Below are 24,774 nucleotides of genomic sequence, written 5' to 3'. Positions count from 1 at the left end.
ATACTCAAACAACAGTGTCTAAGGAACCATACCTGGAAACATCATCCAAACTTAATTTAAACAGCAAGATCTTGGATTTTGAGCTGATACTATAAGGAGATGAGATTTGGGGAATTTGGAGAATAGGTGAATGTATTTTGTACAAGGGAAGAGCTTAAATTGGAGCCAGGGAGCAGATTGTGGCAGCTTTTCTATAACAGGAGTGCTGTTACATTCTCCATTGTATGTCCTTGGCTCCTTTGTCAAAGTTTAGCAGTCCATAAATGTGTGGTTTTATCTCTGGGCTCTCAATTCTATTTCATTCATCTGTTTCATTGTGTGTCTGTTTTTCTGCCAGTACCATGCTGTTTTGAGCACTATGGCTTTGCAGTATATTTTGAATTCAGAGAGTGTGATACCTCCAGCTTTTTTTCTTTTTTCTCAGGCTACTCAGGGTCTTCTATTGTTCCATCTAAATTTTAAGATTCTTTTTTCTATTTCTGTGAAGAATATCATTGGGATTCTGATGGGGATTGCACTGGATTTGTAGATTACTTCAGGTAATAGGGACATTTAACTATGTTTATTCTTCCAATCCAGGAGCACAGAATATCTTTCCATTTCTTCATGTCTTTTTCAATTTCTTTCAATGTCTTATAGTTTTCAGTGTGTAGATCTTTCACCTCCTCGGTGAAATTTATTCCTAGATATTTTATTCTTTTTGTTGTGATTGTATGTCAGATTTTTTTCTTGGTTTCTTTTTCTGTCACTTCATTGTTAGTGTATAGAAATGCAAATGATTTGGGTATGTTGATTTTGTATCCTGAACCTTTACTGTATTTGGTAATTATTTCTAATAGTTTTTTGGTAGATTCTTTAGGATTTTTATGTATAGAATTATGTCATCCAAGAATAGTGACAGTTTTACTTCTCCCTTTCCAATTTGGGTGCCTTTTATTTCTTTTTCTTGACTAATTGCTCAGGCTAAAACTTCTGGTACTATGTTGAATAAGAGTGGTGAGAGTGGGCATCCTTGTCTTGTTCCTGTTTACAGAGGAATGGCTTTCAGTTTTTCGCCATTGAGTATGACGTGGGTTTCTCATATATATGGCCTTTATTATGTTGACGTACTTTCATTCTATATGCATTTTTATTAAGAATTTTTATCATAAATAGATATTGGATCTTGTCAAATGCTTCCTTTGCACCTATTGAGATGGCCATATCATTTTCATTCTTTATTTTGTTAACATAGTATATCGCATTGATTGGTTTGCAGACATTGAACCATCCCTGCATCCTTGAAATCACTCCCACTCGATCGTGGTATACCATCCTTTTAATGTATTGTTGTATTTGATTTGTTAATATTTTGTTGAGGATTTTTGCATCTATGTTCATCAGTAATATTTGCCTGTAATTTTCCCTTTTTGTATTGTCCTTATCTGGTTTCAGTATCAGGGTAATGTTGGCCTCATAAAATAAGTTAAGAAGGCTCTTGTGCTGTTTAATTTTTCAGAATAGTTTGAGAAGGATAGATATTAAATTTTCTTTGAATGTTTGGTAGAATTCACCAGAGAATCTGTCTGGTCCTAGACTTTTGTTCTTTGGGAGGGTTTTTGTTCCTGTTTCAATCTCTTTACTTGTGATTGGTCTATTCACATTCTCTATTTCTTGTTGATTCAGTTTTTGAAAGTTGAATGATTCTGAGAATTTATCTAATTTTTCTAGGTTATCCAATGTGTTGATGTATAGTTTTTCATAATATTCTCTTATAATCCTTTATATTTCTGTGATATCTGTTGTTATTTATCCTTTCATTTTTGATTTTATTTATTTGAGCTTTCTCTTTTTGTTTCTTAGTGAGTCTGGCTAAAGGTTTGTCAATTTTGTTTACTTTTTCAAAGAATCAGCTCCTAATTTCATTAATTCTTTCTATTATTTTTTTGTCTCTATTTCCTTTATTTCTGCTCTGATTTTTATTATTTGCTTTTTGCCATTGGTCTTAACAGTATCTTTTTGAATACAATGTCTCCTAAGGCAAGAGAAACAAAAGAAAAAATAAATGGGACTGTGTCCAACTAAAAAGCTTCTGCATGGTAAAAAAAAACCATCAATGAAATGAAAAGACATCCACTCACTGGGAGAAAATATTTGAAAATCAAAGGGGTTTTATCCCAAATATAAAAAAAGAACTCATACAACTCAACAACAAAAAAACAAATAGCCCAATCAAAAGATGGGCAGGATATGTGAATAGACATTTGTCCAAAGAAGATACACAGAAGGCCAATAGGCTCATGAAAAGTTGTTCAACATCACTACTTATTAGAGAAATGAAAATGAAAACTACAATGAGATGTCTCCTCACACCTGTCAGAAATGCTATTATTAAAAAGACAAGAAATAGCAACTGTTGGAGAGGATATGGAGAAAAGGAAACTCTTATATGCTGCTGTGGGAATGTAAATTGGTGCAGCCACTACGGAAAACAGTATGGAGATTTCTCAAAAAATTAAAAATAGAAATACCATATGATACAGCCAGCCATTCCACTGCTGAGTATTTATCCAAGGAACATAAAAACACTAATTCAAAAAGGTGTATGCACCACTATTTTCATCACAGCATTGTTCATGATAGCCAAGAAGTGGAAGCAACCCAAATGCCCATCAACTGATGAATGGATAAAGAAGATGTGAGATAGATAGATAGATATACATACATACACATACACATATCTATGTATATGTACACACCATGGAATACTACACAGCCGTAAAATAAAATCATCCCATTTGCAATAACATGGATGGACCTTGAGAGTGTTATGCTAAATGAAATAAGTTAGACAGAGAAAAACAAGTACCATATGATTTCACTCATATGTGCATGATAAACAAACAAACAAACACATAATTAAGGAGAACAGATTGGTAGTTACCAGCCGGAAAGTGGGTAGGGGAGGGCAAAAAGAATAAAGGGCCGTATATGTATGATGACAGATGGAAATTAGAGTTTTGGTAGTGAGCATGATGCAGTCTATACTGAAATATAATAATGTATATCTGGAACTTACACAATGTTATAAACCAATATGATCTCAATTAAATAATTTTAAAAAAAAAGAAAGAAACTGCCAATTGGTTTTGCAAAGTGGCTGTACTATTTTGCATTACCATTGATAATGTATGACAGTTCTAGATGCTCTCAATCTCAAGAGCCCTTGAAATTACCTGGTTTTCTTTTTTTCTTATTTATTCATTTATTGCATTAATAACTAACAGTGCTAAGAATCTTTCCATGTGTTTGTTATCCATATATCTTTTTTGTTAAAGTATCTGTTCAAATCTTTTGCTAATGTAAATTCAGTCCTTTTTCTTATTTTTGAGAGTTCTTTATGGGTTCAAAATACAAGTCATTTCTCAAATATATGATGGACAAATATTTTTCTCCCATTATGTGGCTTGCCACTTCATTATCAGAGGAGAAATTTTTAATTTTGCTGAAGTGCCATTTATGAAATTTTTATGTGTAATGTTTTTGGTGTCATATCTTAGAAATCTTTACTAACCTAAGATCACAAAATGTTCTCCAATATTTTATTCTGGAATCCTCATAGTTTTAGATTTTACGTTTAGTTCAATGAACCATTTTAAGTTAATTTTTGTGTAAGACGTGAGATATAGGTTGAGGTTCAATTATTGCATATAAATGTTTGTTTCAGCACGATTTGTGAAAAGACATTGAATTGTGTTTGCACATATTTGTATGGGTCTATTTCTTGATTCTTTTTTATGTTACATTGATCTATGTGTACATCTTGAAATTCAACTTTGTTCTTATTTTTAAAATTGTTTTTGGCTATTCTAGCTCTTTTGCATTTCCGTACAAATTTTAGAATAAGTTTGTTGATATCTTTAAAATTTTGATGGTATTTCTAATGTGATTTTGTTGAATCTATGGATCAATTTGGCAAGAATTGACATTTTAACAATACTGAGTGCTCCAATGTATGATTTATTTATATCTTTGATTTATTGCATCGTGTTTTGTAATTACTACTATACATATTCTGTTATATTTTTACTTAGGTTTCATGTTTATAAATGCTATCATAAATGGGATCTTTAAAAATTTATTTTTGGTCTCCAACTGTTCATTTCCAGTATACAGAAATAAAGTCGAATTTTGCCTATTGACTTGAAGCCTGTGACCTTGCTGAACTCACTTATTAGTTTTTGGACCTTTTCTTAGAGATTCCTTAGTATTTTCTATACAGAAAGTCATGTCTTTGGCATATGGAGACAGTTTTATTTTTTCCTTTGGAAACTGCATTTCTCTTCTTTCTCTTGCCGTTTTGCACTGGATGGGGCTTTTAGTGTGATGGTAAACAGGAGTGGTAAGGATGCACATCTTTGTCTTCTTCCCAATCTTAGAATGAAAGCATTGTCTTTCACCGTTGAGTATGATGTCAGCTGTAGGTTTTTGTTGATGCTTTAATCAGATTAAGGAAATTCCCTTCCAGTCCTTTTTTGCTGAGGTTTTTTTTTTTTTTTTTTTTTTTTTATCATGAATCATGTTTGATTTTGTCAAATGTTTTTTCTGCATCTATTAAGACAATCATATGATTACTTCTTTAGTCTTTCAAGTGAGATATAAGCGTTGAGCTAGCCTCTTATTCCTAGGATAAATCCACTTAGTTATGATATATCTATCCTTTATATACATGTCTGATTTTGATTTTCTATTTTATTAAGCATTTTTGTATCCATGTTTATCGTAGATATTAGTCTGTAGTTTCTTTTCTTGTAAGATCTTTGTACAGTTTTGATATCAGAGTAATGATGAACTCATATATTGAGTTGGAACATGTTCCTTTCTTTACTATTTTCCAAAAAATATTGTGAAAAATTGATATTATTTCTTCTCTAAATGTTTGATAGAATATGCCAGTTAAATCATCTGGACCTAGAGTTTTCTTTGTTGGAAGGTTTCTTAACGAAGAATTCACTTTTCTTAACTAAAATAAGATCATTCAAGTTATTTATTTCTTCTTGAGTCAGGCCAGGTGTTTTCTGTCTTTCAAGAATTAGAGCATTTCATTTTAATTGTTAAAGTTGTGGGTATAAGTTACTTGTAGTATCTCATTATTATCTTCTTGATATGCACAAAGTATATAGTGAGGTCACATCTTTCATTTCTGATAATGATTATTTAGTCTTCTGTTTTTTCTCTTTGTTAGTCTGGTCAGAAGTTTTTCAATTTATTGATATTTTCCAAAAGTCTTCTTTTGGTTTCCATGTTATTACTTTATAGATTATTCTATTTTCAAGTTTTTTTCTATTACTATTATTATTGTTTCCTTTTCTCTGTTTATCTGTATTTAATTTGCTCATTTTTCTTAATTTCTTAAGGTAGAATATTGGTTTAATAATTTCCTTATTTTCTAATATTAGCATTTAATGGTGTAAACTTTTCTCTAAGCATTGCTCTAGTTGCATTCCATTAATTTTGATATTTTATTTTCTTTTTCATTCAGTTAGAATATTCTCTAATTTCCCTTATGATTTCCTTTTCCGACCCATGTATTATTTTAAGTGTGTTGTTCAATTTCCAAATATTTAGAGATTTTCCAGATGCCATTTTATTTATTTTTAACATGTAAAAATAAATTGTTAATTATGTTATTGTTAGAGAATTATTTTGTATGATTTCAATTATTTTAACTTTGGTAAGGTTTGCCTTGTGGTCCAGAATATGATATTTCTTTGTGAATATTCTGGTGCACTTGAAAAAAGTGTATATTCTGCTGTTGTTTGGTAGATGGTGCTACAAATGATGATTGGATCAAATTGTTTGATACGGTTATATAGGTCTTCTGTGTCCTGATTTTTCTGTATACCTTTATCAGTTACTGAGAATTCTCTAAGTCTCCAAGAATAACTGTGGATTTATCTACTTCTCTTTTCAATTCTATCAGTTTTTATCTCATCTATTTTGCAACTCTGTAATTAAGGGCATGTATATTTATGATTTTTATGCCTTCTTGGTGAGTTGATCATTTTATAGTTATTTAATGTCTATATTAATCCCTAGTAACTTTCTTTGTTCTGAAGTCTAATTTGTTAGTTATTAATTTAACTATTCCCATTTTCTTTTGATTACTATTTACATGGCGTATTTCCTATCCTTTTACTTTTAACATATACGTGTCTTTATATTTAAAGTGGGTTTCTCGTAGATATATTTATTTTTTTCCTAATCTGATAATGCTTGTCTTTAATTAGTATATAGGCCTCTATATTTAATGAAATTATTAATATGATCATTTCGATCTACTGTTTTATCATTTATTTTCTGTTTGTCCCCTCTTTTTCTGTTCTTCTCTTTAGTGTTTCTGTCTCTTTTTGGATTATTTCAATATTTTTTATCATTTGACTTAAATTTTTATACTGACTTTTTGGCTATATCTCTTTGTTGGTGTGGGTGGTGTAGCTGTTTAGTGGTTCTCTAGAGATTACAATACACATATCTAACCTTTCATAGTCTACTTAATCTTGATATTTTACCAGTTCAAGCAAAATGTAAAGGACCTACCATCATTCTCAAGACCCTTCCTCTTTTATATTATGGCTGTCACATGAGTTAAATCTACAAATTCTGTGATGTGAGTATCCCACATCTGAAAATCTCACGATTCAATGTTATAATGTTCACCTTTAACATTCATACATATTTTAGAGTCCTTAAGAGGAGAAAAATAATCTCTATTTACCAGGAGAGGTACAATTCCTGTTCTTCCTGAAGTTCCATTGCTTTCTGACCTTTATGTTTTTTTCTGAGTAAACTGCCAATATTTATATCATTACCTTCTATGTAATGTCTTTTTTTCCAGACTGCTTTTAGAATTTTTATTTGTCTGTAGTTTTATAAAGTTTTATTACAGTGATTCTGGGCACGGTTTTCTTTGAGTATATCCTGCTTGATTTTGCTGAGCTTTTTGAGTCAGTAAATTTATGTCTTTCAATTCGTTTGGAAAGTTTGCAACCATTATTTCTTCAAGCATTTTTTTTCAATACTAATCTCTGTCTCTTCTCTTTCTAGGACTCCATGGAAGGAATATTAGATCTTTTCATATTATCTTTGGGTCTCCGAGAATCTGTTCATTTCTTTTAAAATATTTTTAATCTCTGTTCTTGAAAGTGGATTTTTGTGTGTGTGTGTGTGTGAGGAAGATTAGCCCTCAGCTAACATCCATTGCCAATCTTCCTCTTTTTACTTGAGGAAGATTGTTTCTGAGCTAACATTTGTTTCAATCTTCCTCTATTTTGTATGTGGGATGCCACCACAGCATGGCTTGATGAGTAGTTTATAGGTCTGTACCCAGTCTGAACCTGTGAACCCCAGGCTGCCGAAGTGGAATGCACACATTTAATCATTATGCCACTGGGCCAGTGCTTTGAGAATGGATATGTTTAATCTATGTTCTTCAGAATGGACCATTTCTATTGATTATCTTCAAGTTCACTGTCTCTTTCTTTCATCATCTCTATCTGCTATTGATCTCATCCTATAAATTTTCATTTCAAATATTATATTTTAAAGTCCTAAAATTTCCATATTATTCTTATTTATAGTTTCTATATTTATGCTGAGAATGTTTATATTTCTCTTTGTTTAAGACTTCTTTACCTTTCCTCATAAATCGTAGTAATAATAGTTGATTGAAAGTACTTGTCTGAAAATTTCAGCATCTCAATAATCTTGTGCTTGGTGTCTGTTGATTATCATTTCCCTTGGGAATTGATCATATTTTCCTGATTCTTGTATGTCAAATAATTTTAGATTTTATCTCAGATATTTTGAATATTATGTTGTGAGACTCTGGTTGAAATCCTCTGGAGAATTTTTTATTGAACCTTCTGCTGGTGGTCATTCCAATGTCAGTTCTGCTTTCAAAGTTTTTGCTATGCTGCTTTGAGCCTGCCACACTCATGTCACACTCATGGGTTAGCCTGATATTTTGGTAAAAAATTATACCATAGATAAGTTCACAAAGATCTTGTTATGCTGCTTTTGGTCTTTCTCATGCATGCGCAGCTCAAGAACCAGCCTTGGATGTCTGCAGGTGCATACACTGATTTAGGTGATCTCTTTCTCCAGATGTCTCATCTCAAAGAATTTTCACACACTCTTTGATTTGTGAGACTCTTTTTGATCACCATCTGACCAGAAACATGGAATTTGTCTTGAAGTTTTAACTGGCTGAATTCTGCTGAGCCGTAGCTCCATAACTAGGTTCTGTCTTTAGGATTATGTGGCAAGAAAAAAGAGGCAGAAAAAAATTATGAGAATTTCCTTCACATTTTTCATACCAGAGGGGCCTTCTCTCAGTTCCTTTGTCCAAAAGGATGGGGTATCTCGCAGAGTTTTAGCTTCCTGCTCCACTGCCATAGCTCTGAAACAAAGGCTGCTCTAGGATAGGTCAAAGAGAGAAAAGAGAGGACAAAAAATATTTCCCCCACCCTCTCCAGCTTGCAGAGACCACCTTTCCTGGTTCCCTGGCCAGATGGCTTGGTTTTCTCTTAGAGTTTTTTCTGCCCGTATCATGGCAACAATAGCCCTGCATTGTTCTTTTGGGGTCTGTTCTCAGGTAAAAGCAATGAGAGAAAAGGTTTAAAAAAAAAAAAAACTCACCCACTTGTGGGTTGCTTCTTCAAGTTTTGATTCTTCTCTGCAATATTTCAGCTTTTCCTTACTTTTGTTTTTCTTGCCTCTGGCTGTTTTGTTTTTTTTTTTTTGTATTTTTTCTGGATTGTTTAGATGTAATTAATGGGAAAAATAGGCTATCCTGAGTTTATGATATTTGGCCAGGACTGGAAATCTCACACTAGATTTTTACAAAGTGCTACAAAATCTTCTATAAGTTATGTTATATTTATTAGATTCATATCTCTCTCCAATTATTACTCTTCTAGGCCATACACTGTGAGGTGTTTCCATGTTTTCCTAGAAACAATTCCAGATAAACCGTAAGCACAACTCTATACATATGATAAACAAAAAAATAATTTTAAGGGGCAGAAGAATGAATGAATAAATTACTGGTTCATGAACATGCATATGCATGTGAATGAAAGGAAACCACTGGGTGTCATTAGTTTAACCTTTTCAAAATTCTCCCCATAAGGGTTATTATTACCAATAGAAAAAATATTGAGTGACCATGATGAAATTATCTAAGAGAAAGAATAGTGAGAAAAAGGGCAGGAAGTCTGAACACAATGAAGCATGAGAGATTAGTACTTCTCTGGTCTGAAGTCAGACTGTTTTTAACTATTGGAAGAAAAATCCAAACAGAAAACTTCTCTGCTGACTATGTTCTCCAAATCATAAAAAGAAAATTGATGGCTTTAAAATAAGCCTGAAGAACTTGGACGAGCTATCAATGTTTTGCAACTCTTTAAAGGAATAAGAAAAAGAGCCATTATAGGTAAAAGTGGAGATTATCAACGGCAAAGTGAACAATTAGCACCTTGGTTACCTTAAGAGGTAGATTGTAAGAAAATACATGGATAAATTAAAGAAAATAATAAGCTGATAATCTTGAGAGAAAAAAAGCAATGAAACCAGCTATAAAGGAATAACTATAATTAGCACATATATATATATATGCCACATCATATGAATCAACATAAGTTTTGAATTAAGATTTTGTCCAAATCTTCATTGTTCTTAGGGAAGATGAGCATCCTTTAGGAGTGTGGTAACACCAAATCAATTGCTGATGCACTAAAGAAGCCAGTTCTAAAATTCTGGATACAGGTTACATAATGATCAGGATAAAGACCTCATAACATTATTTATGAAATCTTTCTAAAAATCATTAATGGTCTGAAAAAATCTCTTCATTGCTGCCTTCATCTCTTTATTTCTGAATGTGTAGATAACTGGATTCAGAAAAGGAGTGAGAACGGTATCGGAAAGAGCAAGAAATTTGTCCATTTGAGAACTTGGATGTGGCCATGTAGAGATAAACATGGTTAGACAAAAAAAAATAATACTACAGTGATGTGAACTGTTAAAGTGGAGAGGGCTTTGGGTGAACCACCTGAGGAATGCCTCCAAAGAGAAAACAGGATAAAGATGTAGGAGATGAGGAGTGTTAAGAAAGAGCTAATACAAAGGAACCCACTGTTGAGAGTGACCATGAACTGCAATCTGTAGGTATCTGTACAGGCCAGTCTAAGGAGCTGAGGAAGTTTACAGTAAAAGCTGTCCAATACATTAGGACCACAGAAGGATAAATTAACAATAAATGCTAGTTGGAAAAGTGAATGATTAATGCCAAGGGCCCTGTCTGCAGCCGGGAACAAAAGGCACATTCGTGAGCTCATAATGGTCATGTAGTGGAGAGGCTTACATATGCAACATATCTGTCAAAGGCTATGGCTATGAGCAGCACCATCTCCACACCACCAATGACATGGATGAAGAATATCTGAGTGATTCAACCTCCAAAGGAGATGACTTTGCACTTTCTGAAAAGGTCATAAATCATCTGCGGGGAAGAAGTAGAGCAGGCACCCACGTCAGTGAAGGAGAGACTGGCCAGTAGGAAGTACGTAGGGGAATGTAAATGAGGATCAGTGGTCACAGAAAACTCAATGAGGATGTTTTCCGTCATGCTTGCCACATAGAGCACAGAGAAGAACACCAAGAGGCGAAGCTGGATCTCCCATGAGTGGGTGAGTCCCAGAAACACAAACTCAGAAACAACAGAGTGATTCCCTCCATCCATTGATCCAACCAACTGAGCTGTGGCTGAAATTATGAGAACTAAGAAAATGAAAAAGAAATTGAGATTATTAAGGCTGGCCCCATGGCCAAGTGGTTAAGTTCACGTGCTCCACTTCTGGGGCCCAGGGTTTCGCTGGTTCGGATCCTGGGTGCAGACCTAGCACTTCTCATCAGGCTATGCTGAGACGGCGTCCCACATAGCACAACCAGAAGGATGTAAACTAGAATATGAAACTATGTACTAGGGGGCTTTGAGGAGGAGAAGAAGAAGAAAAGATTGGCAACAGATGTTAGCTTAGGGTCAATCCAAAAAAAAAAAAAAACTATGATTATTAGGGATGATAGTAGTATTAATTATTTATGTTGCACTGTTGACATTACAAATGGGAACTACCTGGTTATTCAATTCTTCACTCTTGCGAAATGATGATGATGATGATGACGATGGTGGTGATGTAGGCACAACTTAAGAGATCAAATCATGATTGGAACTATCAGCAAAGGCCCTAAGATCCTAAAATTAATAGGATAAATAGACAAGAAGAAAACCTTCACAGATACCAGCAGCAAGAAACAGAATATACAGCAAGATAGAACACTTACTCGCAAACGGAGAGAGACTGTAAGTGGAAATACATTTATTTAATTACCCTTAAAGGGAAACTAGACAGGTAAACATATTATATGTTACCCTAATTTCTCATGTCAACACATTTCATCTCCCTTTTAGGGTCATGTTCATATTCTTCTCTCCATACAATTTACACTCAGAGAGAAGGGTTATGGGAAAACTTTGATGGCTCACCATCTAAGAGTGAGAGTTTTTGGAAACATGAGATTGAACTGAATTAAGAAGAAACAAACTGTAGAATAGTATGCAGAGTGACATTAAGATAAATAAAAATGAGGACTATGAAACATCAGAACCAGGCAAGAGTAGTAAAAGAGGGAGAATATGGGCTTTATCAAGGATAGAATTTCATTCTTTTTCATCATGTCAGATCAAATTCACTGCTCTTCTAAATCTTCCCATTTTTTATTGAGGTAAAAAATGCACAATGTGAAATTTATCATATTAACCCTTTTTAAGAGTGCAGTTCAGTAGTGCTATTAAGTATATTCAGATTGTTGTGAAACAGAATTCCAGAACTTTTTCATCTTGCAGATCTGAAACTCTATAGCCATTAAACAACTTCTTTCCCCCCTCCCCCCAGCCCCTGGTAACCACTATTATACCTTTTGTTTCTATTAGGTTGACTACTTTAGATACTTCATATAAGTGGAATCATATAGTCTTTTGTGATTGGCTTATTTCACTTACCATAATATCCTCAAAGTTCATACACTGAATATTCCTAGTTTTTAAGAGTTTTATCAAAATTTTACAGAAATATCTACTGACTACATTATTCAATAAAGTTCCCGCTGGAGCCTTCACTTGGCCTGCAAGACTTTTATCCAGGCCTAATATATGTACAAATATTTGGGATTTCATCTCACTTTCTGCTAAAGCATATGCTATATCACCACAAAGGATGTGGCATACACCTGCAAATAGCTTCTCCTTGTCTGAACATATTAAGGTGCTTATGGCCAGCACTTGGAAACATTGAAATACTAAGTTTTTCTTCATCAGTGCCTCAGCCTCACTCACATACTCCCTTTTTCTGCTCAGTGGTATCTCCATTCTTTTAAAGTACTCAGTGCTTTCCTTTATTATAATCTGCTCTGAATTGGATATCATCATGCTTATGGTGTCTGAAATCCATTCAGGTATGTTGTGTTTTCAAGATTTTTTAATTTTAAATGTAAGAGATATCATGTCACCTCGCTGCTCAGAATCCATGAATGGTCCTTCCTTCCTCAGAGTAAAAGCCAAATTCTTTACAGTGGTCTACAGGATCCTACATGATCTGGCATCCCTTTACCTCCTTGAATATTCTCCTACAGTTCTCCCACTTTTTTACAGTAACAAAGTCGCACTGGCCTTCTTGCTGTTTCTGGAGTACACCACTGGCTATATCCTCTGCCTTCTCCCCTGATTTCTGCATTGCTGACTCACTCACCTATATCAAACCTTTGCTCAATGACACTTTGCCAATGGTGCCTACTTTGACTACCCTAATTAGAAGTGCAACCTATTCCCCCAACTCTGGAGTTTCAGATTCATCTTAACTTACTCTATTACATTGTTATTGCACTCATTTCTTTTTAACGTACTTTAAAACTTGCTTGTTTATTTTGCTTATAATTTATTATCTGGATAGCTCTACCAGAATATAAGCTCTACAATGGTAGAAATTATTTCTTTTTTATATTTTGTTTACTGGTGTATCCCAAAAGCCTACACAATGCCTAACACATATTAGGCACTTGATATTTGCTGCATGAATAAAAAATTGAGAGAGAGGGAAAAGGGTGAGGAGGAATTGATGAGAGAGAATCACTCTTGGGTATCTTGTTTTCATGACTGGATAGATGATATTGGACAGGACAGAGTTTTCAGTGATGATCGTGAGGACTGTTTTGAACCTATTCAGTCAAAGGATGTACAAGGCAGCCAAGAGGAGGTGTCAGAACATCTATTACGTATGATTCTGGATCTCAGAAGAGACAAAATCCATATTTTATGTAACCATGTAGTATAAACATGTTAAAAATCAGAAGGGAAATGATTGTTCACTAAATGGTGCAGAGAAAATTAATAAGCAAATTTGAAAAATTTAGACCCTCTCCTATTTTTTACAGCGAAAATAATTTTCAGGGAGATAAACTGTTTTAGAAATACACGTTCATGAATATTCATTAGGTATTGCAATGGAAAAAGGCCTCGTAAGAATAAAACTATGAAGTCACAATTAAACAGCTTCATGGACTTGGAGTCACAAAACCACAGCTTTAGTATTGCAGAATATGATAGCTAAAATTAAAAGGAAAAATTGGGGGCAACATTTGAATACAAATATGTTGATAAAGGAGTTAGTGTCAATGAGCATATATGTGGGACTGGTAAGTTCATATGACAAAACTGATATTCTACTTATGGGGATGGGGAGTAAGAACTCTTCAGCAAAAGAAATTTATTTCTATTTCAAATAAGAAAAAACATATGTGACAAAGTTTTTGCCTGCCTTGAATCATTTTTCCCCTTGCACTGATGGCTGTACACTACCTCCCCTATTTGGGAAATGCTCCTCCTCAAATTCATTTAGTTTTTTGGAGCTGTCAACAGGTAACCTTGGTCCCTGCCCATTGGCGTGGGTATGTGATCCAGACCAGGCCTATGAGAAACCTGTCATGGAGCTAAAGCAATGCCAGTTAGGATCCTTTCATTGTGTTAAAAAAGATGCTGGGAAAGAAAATCTTTCTATTTTCTATGAGATTGCTCTGCTGGAGTGATTTAAACTTGGAGTTATTTGAAGCATCTCTCCTCTCCCCATACCGTACATAAAGAAATCCATGTGCAAAAAACGAAAATCAGACTACTGTAACCAGAGTTAAAATATAAAGAGGGAGGAGAAAAAGAAAAGGAGAAAAAAATCAAGAGAAAAGGAGTGAATGAGAGAGTAAAATCTAAAAATGTGAAATTGAGTGCATTACTGGAGTCCATGAGCTGGCTCCACTATTGGACATCTCAATAACCTGGATCAATAGGTTCTTTTTAAATATATACATATTAATTTTTAATTGTAGTAAAAAAACACCTAGGAATATTTACCACTTTAACCATTTTTAACTGTACAGTTCAATAGTGTTAATTATATTCATATCACTATATAACAGATCTCTAGATCTTTTTGCTCTTGAAAAACTGAAAATTTATTTTTGTTTTATTTATTTTAAGCTCGTTTTGATTGGATTCCTAAGACACATAATTCAAAGAGTTCATATTAATAACATTTGAAGAGGTAAAATCCTACAAAAATTGAAGAAATTTAAAACAAGATTCTATCTTTTTTTTCCTTTTAAAGTGACAAGCATTTTTAATAGGTGATCATATTTGGTGCTTTGGGACAGGTACTGTATTGGAATGCTTCTCAGCAGGTACAAAACTTTGGGGAGTAAGTACAATACAAATAAAGGGTTTAAAATATTATTACACCCTATTAATCCCAAATATACCAATCTATAAGGGAAGTAATCTGAAAGGTAGAAAGAGGTATATGCAAGAATTTTCAAGGAGGAGTAAAAAATTGAGGACAATCTAATAGTCATTGAAGACAATTAGACAATCTAGTCTATTTTTGGGTAGAAGAATAGGCAACCATAGGCAGAAACACAATTTCTCAGCTAAGATTTTTAAAAGAACCATGATGTTTTAGTGTGGGACACCTAAATATTAGTAAGGTGCTTGGAAACTCCTGATATTGAAATAATAGAAACTTAACGTTACTGCAAGTCAGTAAGGAAACTTCATACTACTTTTGCCATTTACGAAATCCTTCTGTAAATAATAAGTTGATTACATACTTCTTCACTGCCACTTTCATTTCTTTGTTCCTGAATGTATAGATGACTGAATTCAAAAAGGGAGTGAGAACTGCATCGAAAACAGCAAGGAATTTGTCTAGGTGTGATGTGGAGTGAGGCCAGATATAAACAAAGATGCAAGGACCAAAGAACAAAATCACCACCATGACATGAGTTGACAAAGTGGAGCGGGCCTTGGATGAGCCACCTGAAGACTGTTTTCGAATACTGATCAGGATAAAAATGTAGGAGATAAGCAATATGAAGAATGATCCCAGAGATATAAAGCCACTGTTGGCTGTGACCATGAACTCTAAACTGTAGGTATCTGCACAGGCAAGTTTGATGAACCGAGGAAAGTCACAGTAAAAGCTGTCTAACATATTAGGGCCACAGAATGGCAATTTTATAACAAAAACCAGTTGAATCACAGAATGCATCAAGCCAATTATCCATGCAGCAACCAGAAGCAAAATACACATTTTCTGGTTCATAATAGTCAAATAGTGAAGAGGCTTACATATGGCAACATATCTGTCAAAGGCCATGGCTGTGAGCAGCACCATTTCCACACCACCAATGACGTGAAGGAAGAAGATCTGAGTAATGCAACCACCAAAGGAGATGACCTTACGCTTCCTGAAAAGGTCATAAATCATCTTGGGAGTGATGACAGAAGAAACTCCCAGGTCAATGAAGGAGAGATTGGCCAATAGGAAGTACATAGGGGAGTGTAAGTGAGGGTCAGAGGTCACAGTGAGCATAATGAGGGAGTTTCCCATCATGCTTGCCACATAAAATGTGGAGGAGAACACGAAGAGGAGAAGTTGGATCTCCCAGGAATTGGTGAGTCCCAGGAACACAAACTCCGACACCACAGAGTGATTCGTTCCATCCATTGATTTATCAGCTGGAATGTTTCCAGATAAAAAAAATAAAAAATAAACTAAAATAGGAATGTTAATAATGTTCTATATCATAAATATTAATTATTCAAGGTCATTCACACTGTGAAGATTATATATCCTCTCAGTTCATTCTCAGAGCCATATCATCACTGAGTAAGCATTTTGCCTGTGGTACCTCAAGCAGTTGAGTCACTTCCACATGCAATATTCCTATCACCATGGCCTCCAGGATTATTCATCTATAAACAAGAGAATGGAACAAATATGAAAACATCATAGATGTGAATGGCAAGCATTGGCAGCAGCAGGGAACATGGTACAGTGCAACACAAAGAAAAAAGAAAGAAGAGGTGGAGATGGCATTTGCCAGAACTCACTGATTCTATTTTTAAATTATTCATAGAACAATTCTTCAGCCAATGAAGCTGTCTCATTTCTTAACCTGACTTCACCTCAGGCACGTAACATACCTTTTGTAATTATTTCACACCATTACCTATAATGACATTAGCAATTCACACAAATCTTACAGAGTAGCTGTGACCATTAAAGAACCTGGCAAAGGGCATAGAAGTGACTCATTAGTATGATAGGGCCAAAGCAAGTGTAGAACAGATATCAATGGCATGGTGTATTTTCATGGTCCTCCAGAATTATGAGAGTACCTAGAAGAAAGGTTAGCAGCCAGGACATGGCCAAAATGTGCAAGGGATGGGGATGGGAGGCTATAGGGAATCAAAAAAATTAAGGAAGCCAATTTGATTTATCTGTCCAGATTCTTCACAAACTCTGACATTTCTGAGCCCTGCTTATAGCTATTGGCGTCCCAATCATTTAGAGTTTGCTGGGGATGAAGAAATGCACATTAATGTCATAGTTGTTCCTCATCTCCCCTAGCTTTTTAATCCCTCTTATCTCATCTTTCTAGTTCAAACCTCCCAAGTGTCCAAGATCCAATGCCAAGTCTGACTGAATCTGGGCTACCACATGAGTTTATCTACTTCTTACTCATTTTTGCAGGGAATAGACTATTACCACATGGCAGATATACTTTTTTGCCTGTGGGTTAAATAATTCTGTGTCTCAAAGCCTTCTGCTCTCATAATACTTAGATATGCTACCAAAGTTGGAGTTGAGAAAAGAGAACAATTGGAGCAGAAACAGTATCGGGCTTGTAAAATAAAGGTATATGAATGCACAAAAAGACTCAAACCTGGAATTGAAAGAGCAAGAGACACATAGCAATAGAAAAAAATGAATCCCAAAGCTTTGCCTTTTATTATGTGTGTTTATAAACGCACACATACACACATCTCAGTTGTACAGGATGAGTGAAATTGGTCATAAAACTACTATCCCACAAATCTTATTAGTGATTATCTAGTCCAAGTTAATCATTTACAAATGGGAAAATAGAAGTTCAGTGAGGGACAAACAACTAGTCATAGACAGATAATCTAGGTTTTCTAGCCAACATATGGCTTCAGATGTTACATACTAGAAAAATAATAAAGTGAGAAGAGAGAAGCCAAACTCTAAATCTACTCGGTCCAAAACAGTAGCCACTAGTTACACGTGGTTGTTAAACGAAATTAAAAATCTGTTTTCTCATTGGTATTAGCCACATTTTGAGTGGTCAATAGCAATATTATCTAGTAGTTACAGATTAGAGAGTGCAATACAGAAGATTTCCAATCACGAGTAATCCTTGCAATGCAAACCAAAATCCCATTTCCACCATTTTACATTAATTTCTCCCCTCTCTTATTCCTAGAAGTCAGAAAACTTAAATTTGAACTGAAAAATAATAATTCCCCTCATAAAAATAAGCCACAATATATTGCACCATAGGAGAAGATCTATGGCCCAAAAGGCCACATAAGAGTCCCCTGGGAACTTCAGAGATGACTTTACGAAAGAGAAAGCACTTGATGTGAGTTTTTGAAAACTTGGTAGGAGTTTAATAAGTGAAGAGGAGAGGGGAAGGTATTCTGAGAAGGTGTTTATTTAGGGCAAAGCCTTTGCTCCTCATCATAATTCTTCAATTGTTTTAATTTTATAGATTCTCTCTCCTCAAATATATTGTAAGTTTAAGGAGGGTAAGAACTATTTCTTCTTGCTCTTGTGTTTCCTAAAATACAAAATGAAATAAGTAGCAAAGATTTCTAGATCGTTTAGTTAATAACACTTCTCTGATATAACCATTTCGTCAGGTCCATAATTTTCCACAGTTCATGTTTTTCTAGTCTGCCATCTTTTTCCATTATGTCCAGCATGCATAGGAAATTTCCAAATTTAAAACTGAACATTAACATATTTCCCAGTCACTCCCAAGAGAATGCCTGATATTCTTGCTATAAATTTCCAACTGGGAAGTAGGAAAATGTCACCTCAAGGCTTATCATGATCCATAGTTTAACTTCATAAAGATTTAGAAAACAAGAAGAAGCATGTAAAAAGGAGAAGAGAAAGAGGAAAGAGAGAGAGAGACAGAAAAAGAGAGAGAGGAGCAATAGATTCAATAGCGGCCAGCATAGCAATGAACTTTAGACAGTTTTTATCTTCCAGGCTTCATGGCACAATTTGTACCCATCTTCCATGCTGTTCTTAAAGGCAGTGAAGACAATAAAGATATTTTTTCACCAGATTTTAAAAGCTTCTGAAATAATGACAGAATTTTAGAATTGGAAAAAATACATTATTTGTGTGGTACATATTTACTAAGTTCTTTCACATATTTGATCTTTATAGTTACCTGTTAGATAAATATGTCCAACAGTGGAATTATTTTCATTTATGGATGAGTAATCTCAAGTTCAGAAAGGTTAGTAAGTTACCCAAATACATACAAATACTGAGTTTGGAACCAAAAATCAGGACTTCGGATTTCAAATACAGTGCTGTTTTGACTCTATCATGCAAATATGGTTATTTGTTCATGATCTAAAACAATTATATCTAATAAAAACTTTAAAAAAAGAATTCCAAAAAATGTACATCTTCAACTTACACTGTTGTGTATCAATTATATCTCAAAACTGTAAAAGTGAAAAAAATTTAAAAAATTCTATTTTACTCAGAAGAATAGTCCACATAAACATTTAACACCTACAGAATTTAACTTACCCAAGATTTCATAGCTACTAGTGGCAGAGACAAGACTTAAATCCTCATATTTTTACTACAAGTTAAGGGGACCGGGAAAGGAAGTTGCTGATTAGAATGGAAAAAAACCAAAATACACCAAGGTTTTTATGCCAGTAGAAGATTCAGCAAAATCAGGGGGCTATTTATTCATAAAAAGCTGTAATAATTGACAGGTAGGAAAGATCACAAAACAAAAATTTGTAAGTCATCCCAAATTTGAAGTCATGAGAAATATTTACTTAAAGGATAACATATAAAAAACAAAGGAAGGTTAATAGAGGAACCATACATGGCCAAAGAAAGCAAATACATAGTATTTGTCATCATCCTTATTATATTACTATTACTAATATTTTTACATATTATCTGCCTTTAAAAAGCCCTGTTTTTGTGCAAATAACAAGAAACAAGGGAGCAAGGAATATCAAAGAAGTAAGTAATAGCTGCCACTTTCATATGCTACAGAATGATCAAACAGGAAAAGACTAAGAAAGGCATGGATTTAGGACTGAGATTTCATTGGTACCATTAAAGCGAGCAGGTGAAATCAAACAGTAGACAGAGAATCAAGGTCTTAGGGAGGCAAGCAATGGTGACAAAATGCAGAAAGCAAAATTACAAATGACAATTTCAGCGATATAAAGAAAGACGTTTTGGGGAAAAAGTGGGAAAAGAAGGAAATATAATATGTGTAGAAAATTTGTAGAATGGCAGAAATCTATACACAGTTTCCAATCAACTGTGAGAATCTTGGAGAAGATGGGCATTGTGAACTTGGACGAAACCTAGCTGAAATATCTTTGCAACAGCCATTCAGGAATGCCCAGGAACTTAATGCTCAGAACTTTAGAGTAGTATATTTGTTTGGCATAGTAAGCAGAATGAAGTATTGAAAGAGACAGAGATCCATAAGGGCTAACCGTCACATTGAAATTGTCTGACCAAATTACGTACTGGCTAATACAACAAGTGAAACCAAAGATGAGTTGACGTATGGAGAAAATAGAATACGGATGAGAGATCTTAAAAGCAGGGGCAGTAATTGTAAACTTATGGTAACTATCGTTCTCCCATATATTAATTCTCAAATCTGGATTCCCATTAAAAATCAACTTCACTTTCTTTCATGTGCTTTTCTCTATACAATTGCCCCTTCCTTCCTTCCTGCACAATTTCTGCTCCACATTGTCACGTTCTTCCTCTATAGAAGCATGGGAACGTGAGAAGGAAATTCTTCTTGTAGTAGAGGATAGTCCACCAACCCCTCTACCCCTCTTTACCGTCACCACCTACCTAATCTAGCAAAAGATCAAGATGGCAGCATGGTCGGACAGTCAGAGAAGTTCCACAAGCTAAATTTTCTCCTGTGCATAAGCTTTGTCCACATCCTCCCATCACCCTCTCTGGGAAAAGAATCTGTGTAAAACACTGCCCTTTTGAGAGAGGTTACTAATTAGCTATAATAAAAGGTGGTGACCAAGTAATGCAGTAGAGTTCTGGGATTCTCAGACTGAGATCATCAGGCCAAGGGAATTGTCTCATAGGATTATAAGGAGGGAGAAAATAAGTATATAATTTTCTTATAAAAAGTAAAGATTTATTATTTTATTTCTTAGGTACTTTTAATCTTTATTTTATGATATGATCCAGGGGATATTTAATGGACAAAATGTATTTTCTAATTTTTAAATGGAGAAAAGTCCAAAACCTACCTGAAAAAACAGTTGTAGAACTTAGAAATCTTGACACACTTTGTCAACTAAGTCTGTGTATTCAAAGATACGAATGACAATTAAGATTAGCAAGCATGAGTAAATATGAAAGACATAGAAGAATGAAGAAGGATGTGAACACCTGGAGTAGAAACAGATTAGGAGAAGAGAGACAGGGTGGAAACAGAGATGGAGATGGAGAGATGTGTGCACAAACCCTTTGCTTCCTGGAGAAACAATAGGAAATCAACCAAAAGAATTGTCAGAGTATAGCAAATTTGAAAAATATAATTCACCAAAAAACTATTAATACAAGGACACACAATTAAGAAGCACAATAAGATAATTTAATTCCAAATAAGTCCCCAAATACAATTTTCCTGGATTTTAAATATATTAAAGGTAAAACATTAAAATAAAATACATTTTAAATAATAGAGTATAATTTAATAATTGCTGACATATACCTTCTTCTACTCTAGTAATTCAAATATAGTAGAATCAGTAGAAAGCCAAAAGTTGAATGAATTGACAGTTCATAAAGGAAGAAGATTAAAAGGTCAATAAGTATGTAAAAAGTGCAAAATTGAGGCAAATGTTTGGGGTATATTCTTTCAACATTATAGGAAGGCAAAGCCTACTCAAGGAGAGTATATTTAATTCACCTCAGTGTTAAATATTGATTAAAGAATATACTGAAGTTTTCTTGTTTTGCTCATAGATTTTTTCCCAGAATAGACATACGTAATTTCTATTCAGTGAAACAGATAACCCAGCTATTGATGGCCTGTTGAACATTAACCAGTTTAATATCTAATTCACCAATTATGCTAAAATTTCTTTGGAAAAAGTACCTATAAATACCCCACATTTTTCAAGCTTTATTGAGATATCATTGCCATAAAATACTGTGTAAGTTTAAAGTGTTCTCATGATGATTTGATATATATATATACATTGTGAATTGATTATTACATTAGGTTAGTTAACATCTCCATAACCTCAGTAATTACCATTTTGTGTGTGTGGTGATAACCTTTAAGATCTACTCTCTTAATAACTTTCACATATATAATACAGAACTATTAACATTGTCACCATGCTATACCTTAGGTCCCCAGAACTTATTTTTTTTATAGACATAACGTTGATTTATAACATTACATAAATTTCAGGAGTACGTTATTATATTTTGACTTCTGTAAAGACTACATCATGTTCACCACCAAGTCTAGTTACCATCTGTCACCACATAAATGTGCCCTTTTACCCTTTTTGCCCTCCCCTCAGCCCTCTTCCTCTCTGGTAACCACTCATCTGTTCTCTGTATCTATGTGTCTGTTTATTTGTTTATCTTCCACATATGAGTGAAATCATATGATATTTTTCTTTCTCCATCTGACTTATTTTGCTTAGTATAATAAGTTTCATCCATGCTGTCACAAATGGCACAATTTTGTCTTTTTTTATGACTGAGTAGTATTCCATTGCATACCTTCTTTAACATTCACCCAACAATGGGCACTTAGATAATTTCCAAGTCTTGGCTATTGTAAATAATGCTGCAATGAACATAGGGATGCATATATCTTTTCAAATTAGTTTTTTTGTGTTCTTTGGATAAGTACCCAGAAGTGGAATTGCTGGATCATATGGTACCTCTATTTTTAATTTTTTGAGTACTCTCCATACTGTTTTCCAGAGTGGCTACACCAATTTATATTCTAACCAACAGTGTATGAGGATTCCCTTTTCTTCACATCCTCTCCAAGAACTTACTCATCTTATAGCTGGAAGTTTGTACTCTTTGACCAACATCTCCTAATTTATCCCACCCCCAGCCCCTGGCATGCATCTTTTTACTCGTTGTTTCTGAGTTTGGCCTTCTTAGGTTCCACATATAAGGAAAAATGTATGGTATTTGTCTTCTCTGTCTGGCTTATTTTGCTTAGCATAATGCCCTCAAGGTCCATCCACATCGTTGCCATTGTAGGATTTCCTTCTATTTTATGGTTGAAAAGTATTCCATTGTATATATACATATATATATACATACACAATGGAATGCTTTATATATGTGGTTTTTTTTATTTTTCAAAAATGAAGATTAAATAATGTCACATTCTATTCCTTTGTTCCAAAGATGCTCTTTCCACCTTTATCTCCCTTTACCTAGGTAATTTTATTCATGTTTCAAATTTCAACTCAAGCCACATCCAGGTTCTCCCATGAGTCCTCTTGTACTATGAAGACTGGGACAGAGTTTCCCACTCCCTTGCTATAGGATGGTATTAGAGCTTTATGTACCTTTCCTTTATAATATCTATTGAATTTTTAATTTAATCTTTGTTTATCTGGCTACTTTAATTATGATTTAGGGTTCATACTAGATTGTAACCTCTACAAGAGTATGCAGGTCCAGTTTAGCTCACCACTGTATTCTCGATGAATAGCACATATCCTTGCACATAGCACGTGCTCAGCAAATGCATGTTGAATAAATGAATACATAAAAGTAATAAAGGAGTTTCCCAATTTGCATTTACAATATTTTCTGTTTTGTCTTAAGTATCGAGTACTGGTGAGAATATTTAGAAATCAGGATCCATGCACTTAGGGCGAGAAGCAAATTGCTTCAAACACATTTCCTAACAATCTGGCATTATCTAGAGAATTTGAAGATGGTCATGCTCTTTGACCCAGAAATTCCATTTCTTGATATATATCAGAGAAAAAAATCTCACATATGTGTAAATGGAAATACAGTATAGCAATGTTAATTACAGTAGCAGCATTAATAAAACCCAAACTAAAAAAAAGTAACAAAATCAGTAACAACAAAACTACAACAAAAGTAACTGAAGAAAGTCTGAAGAGTCAATGAAGAAATCGATTAATAAATTGTAGTATAGTCACAAGATGAAAATAAAGTAGTTAAAATAACTGAATACAGACTGAATGTATAAACATAGCTATATTTCAAAAAATAGTTGAGGAAAGTCAACTATATAACAGATATTTTTATATTCATTTGTAATATTGCAATACATATCTACATAAATTAGCCATATAAAGTGTTATTTTGTCTGTTTTTTGTTCTTTATATAATGATTTGATAAATCATATTTTACTACAGTAGCAATTTTGTGGCTAATAGAACTTAATCCACACATTCAGTATTAATTAAAAATAATAATCAATGCTCTTTAGGAGATAACTTCATAGAGATACTATTTAGCTGGCAGAATCTCAGTAGAAATGAACATAAATCAGCCATTGTCTACCTCTTACCCCGACTGTGTGAGAGAAACATTCATTTACAATAATTTCTCTCAATTCTGACTTTTTCCTATTGATGTGGGTTGATTTGAAATATTACTAAGGCTTTCATATTCAGGAACTTGTCCCCTCTGACATGTTTTGTTTTTAAGATTTTATTTTTTTCCTTTTTCTCCCCAAAGCCCCCAGGTACATAGTTGTATATTCTTCGTTGTGGGTCCTTCTAGTTGTGGCATGTGGGATGCCAGCTCAGCGTGACTCGATGAGCGGTGCCATGTCTACGCCCAGGATTCGAACCAACAAAACACTGGGCCTCTGCAGCAGAGCATGCGAACTTAACCACTCGGCCATGGGGCCGGCCCTCCTCTGACATTTTTTTAAAATTATTTTATTGAGGTCATATTGCTTTACAACATTGTGTAATTTCAGGGGTACATTTTTAGTTTTTATCTGTCATCATACATATGTGCCCTTTT

The 24,774-nt window shown here is 34.1% G+C and overlaps 1 protein-coding gene and 1 pseudogene across 1 annotated transcript; both read right to left on the bottom strand.

The window, feature by feature from the left end:
* Positions 1–9,845: 9,845 nt before the first annotated feature.
* LOC103541856 (olfactory receptor 4F3/4F16/4F29-like) lies at positions 9,846–10,783 on the bottom strand (annotated as a pseudogene).
* A 4,430-nt stretch (positions 10,784–15,213) lies between these two features.
* Positions 15,214–16,151, bottom strand: LOC103541857 (olfactory receptor 4F3/4F16/4F29-like). Its single transcript, XM_008508752.2, is given in 2 exon segments — positions 15,214–15,251; positions 15,254–16,151. Coding segments are annotated over 2 exon segments (936 nt in total).
* Between the last annotated feature and the right edge of the window lie 8,623 nt (positions 16,152–24,774).

The sequence above is a fragment of the Equus przewalskii genome, chromosome 1, assembly GCF_037783145.1.
Source record: "Equus przewalskii isolate Varuska chromosome 1, EquPr2, whole genome shotgun sequence".
NCBI lineage: Eukaryota > Metazoa > Chordata > Mammalia > Perissodactyla > Equidae > Equus > Equus przewalskii.
Note: the sequence above shows the minus strand (reverse complement) of the source record. Positions and strands in the feature narration are given on the sequence as shown.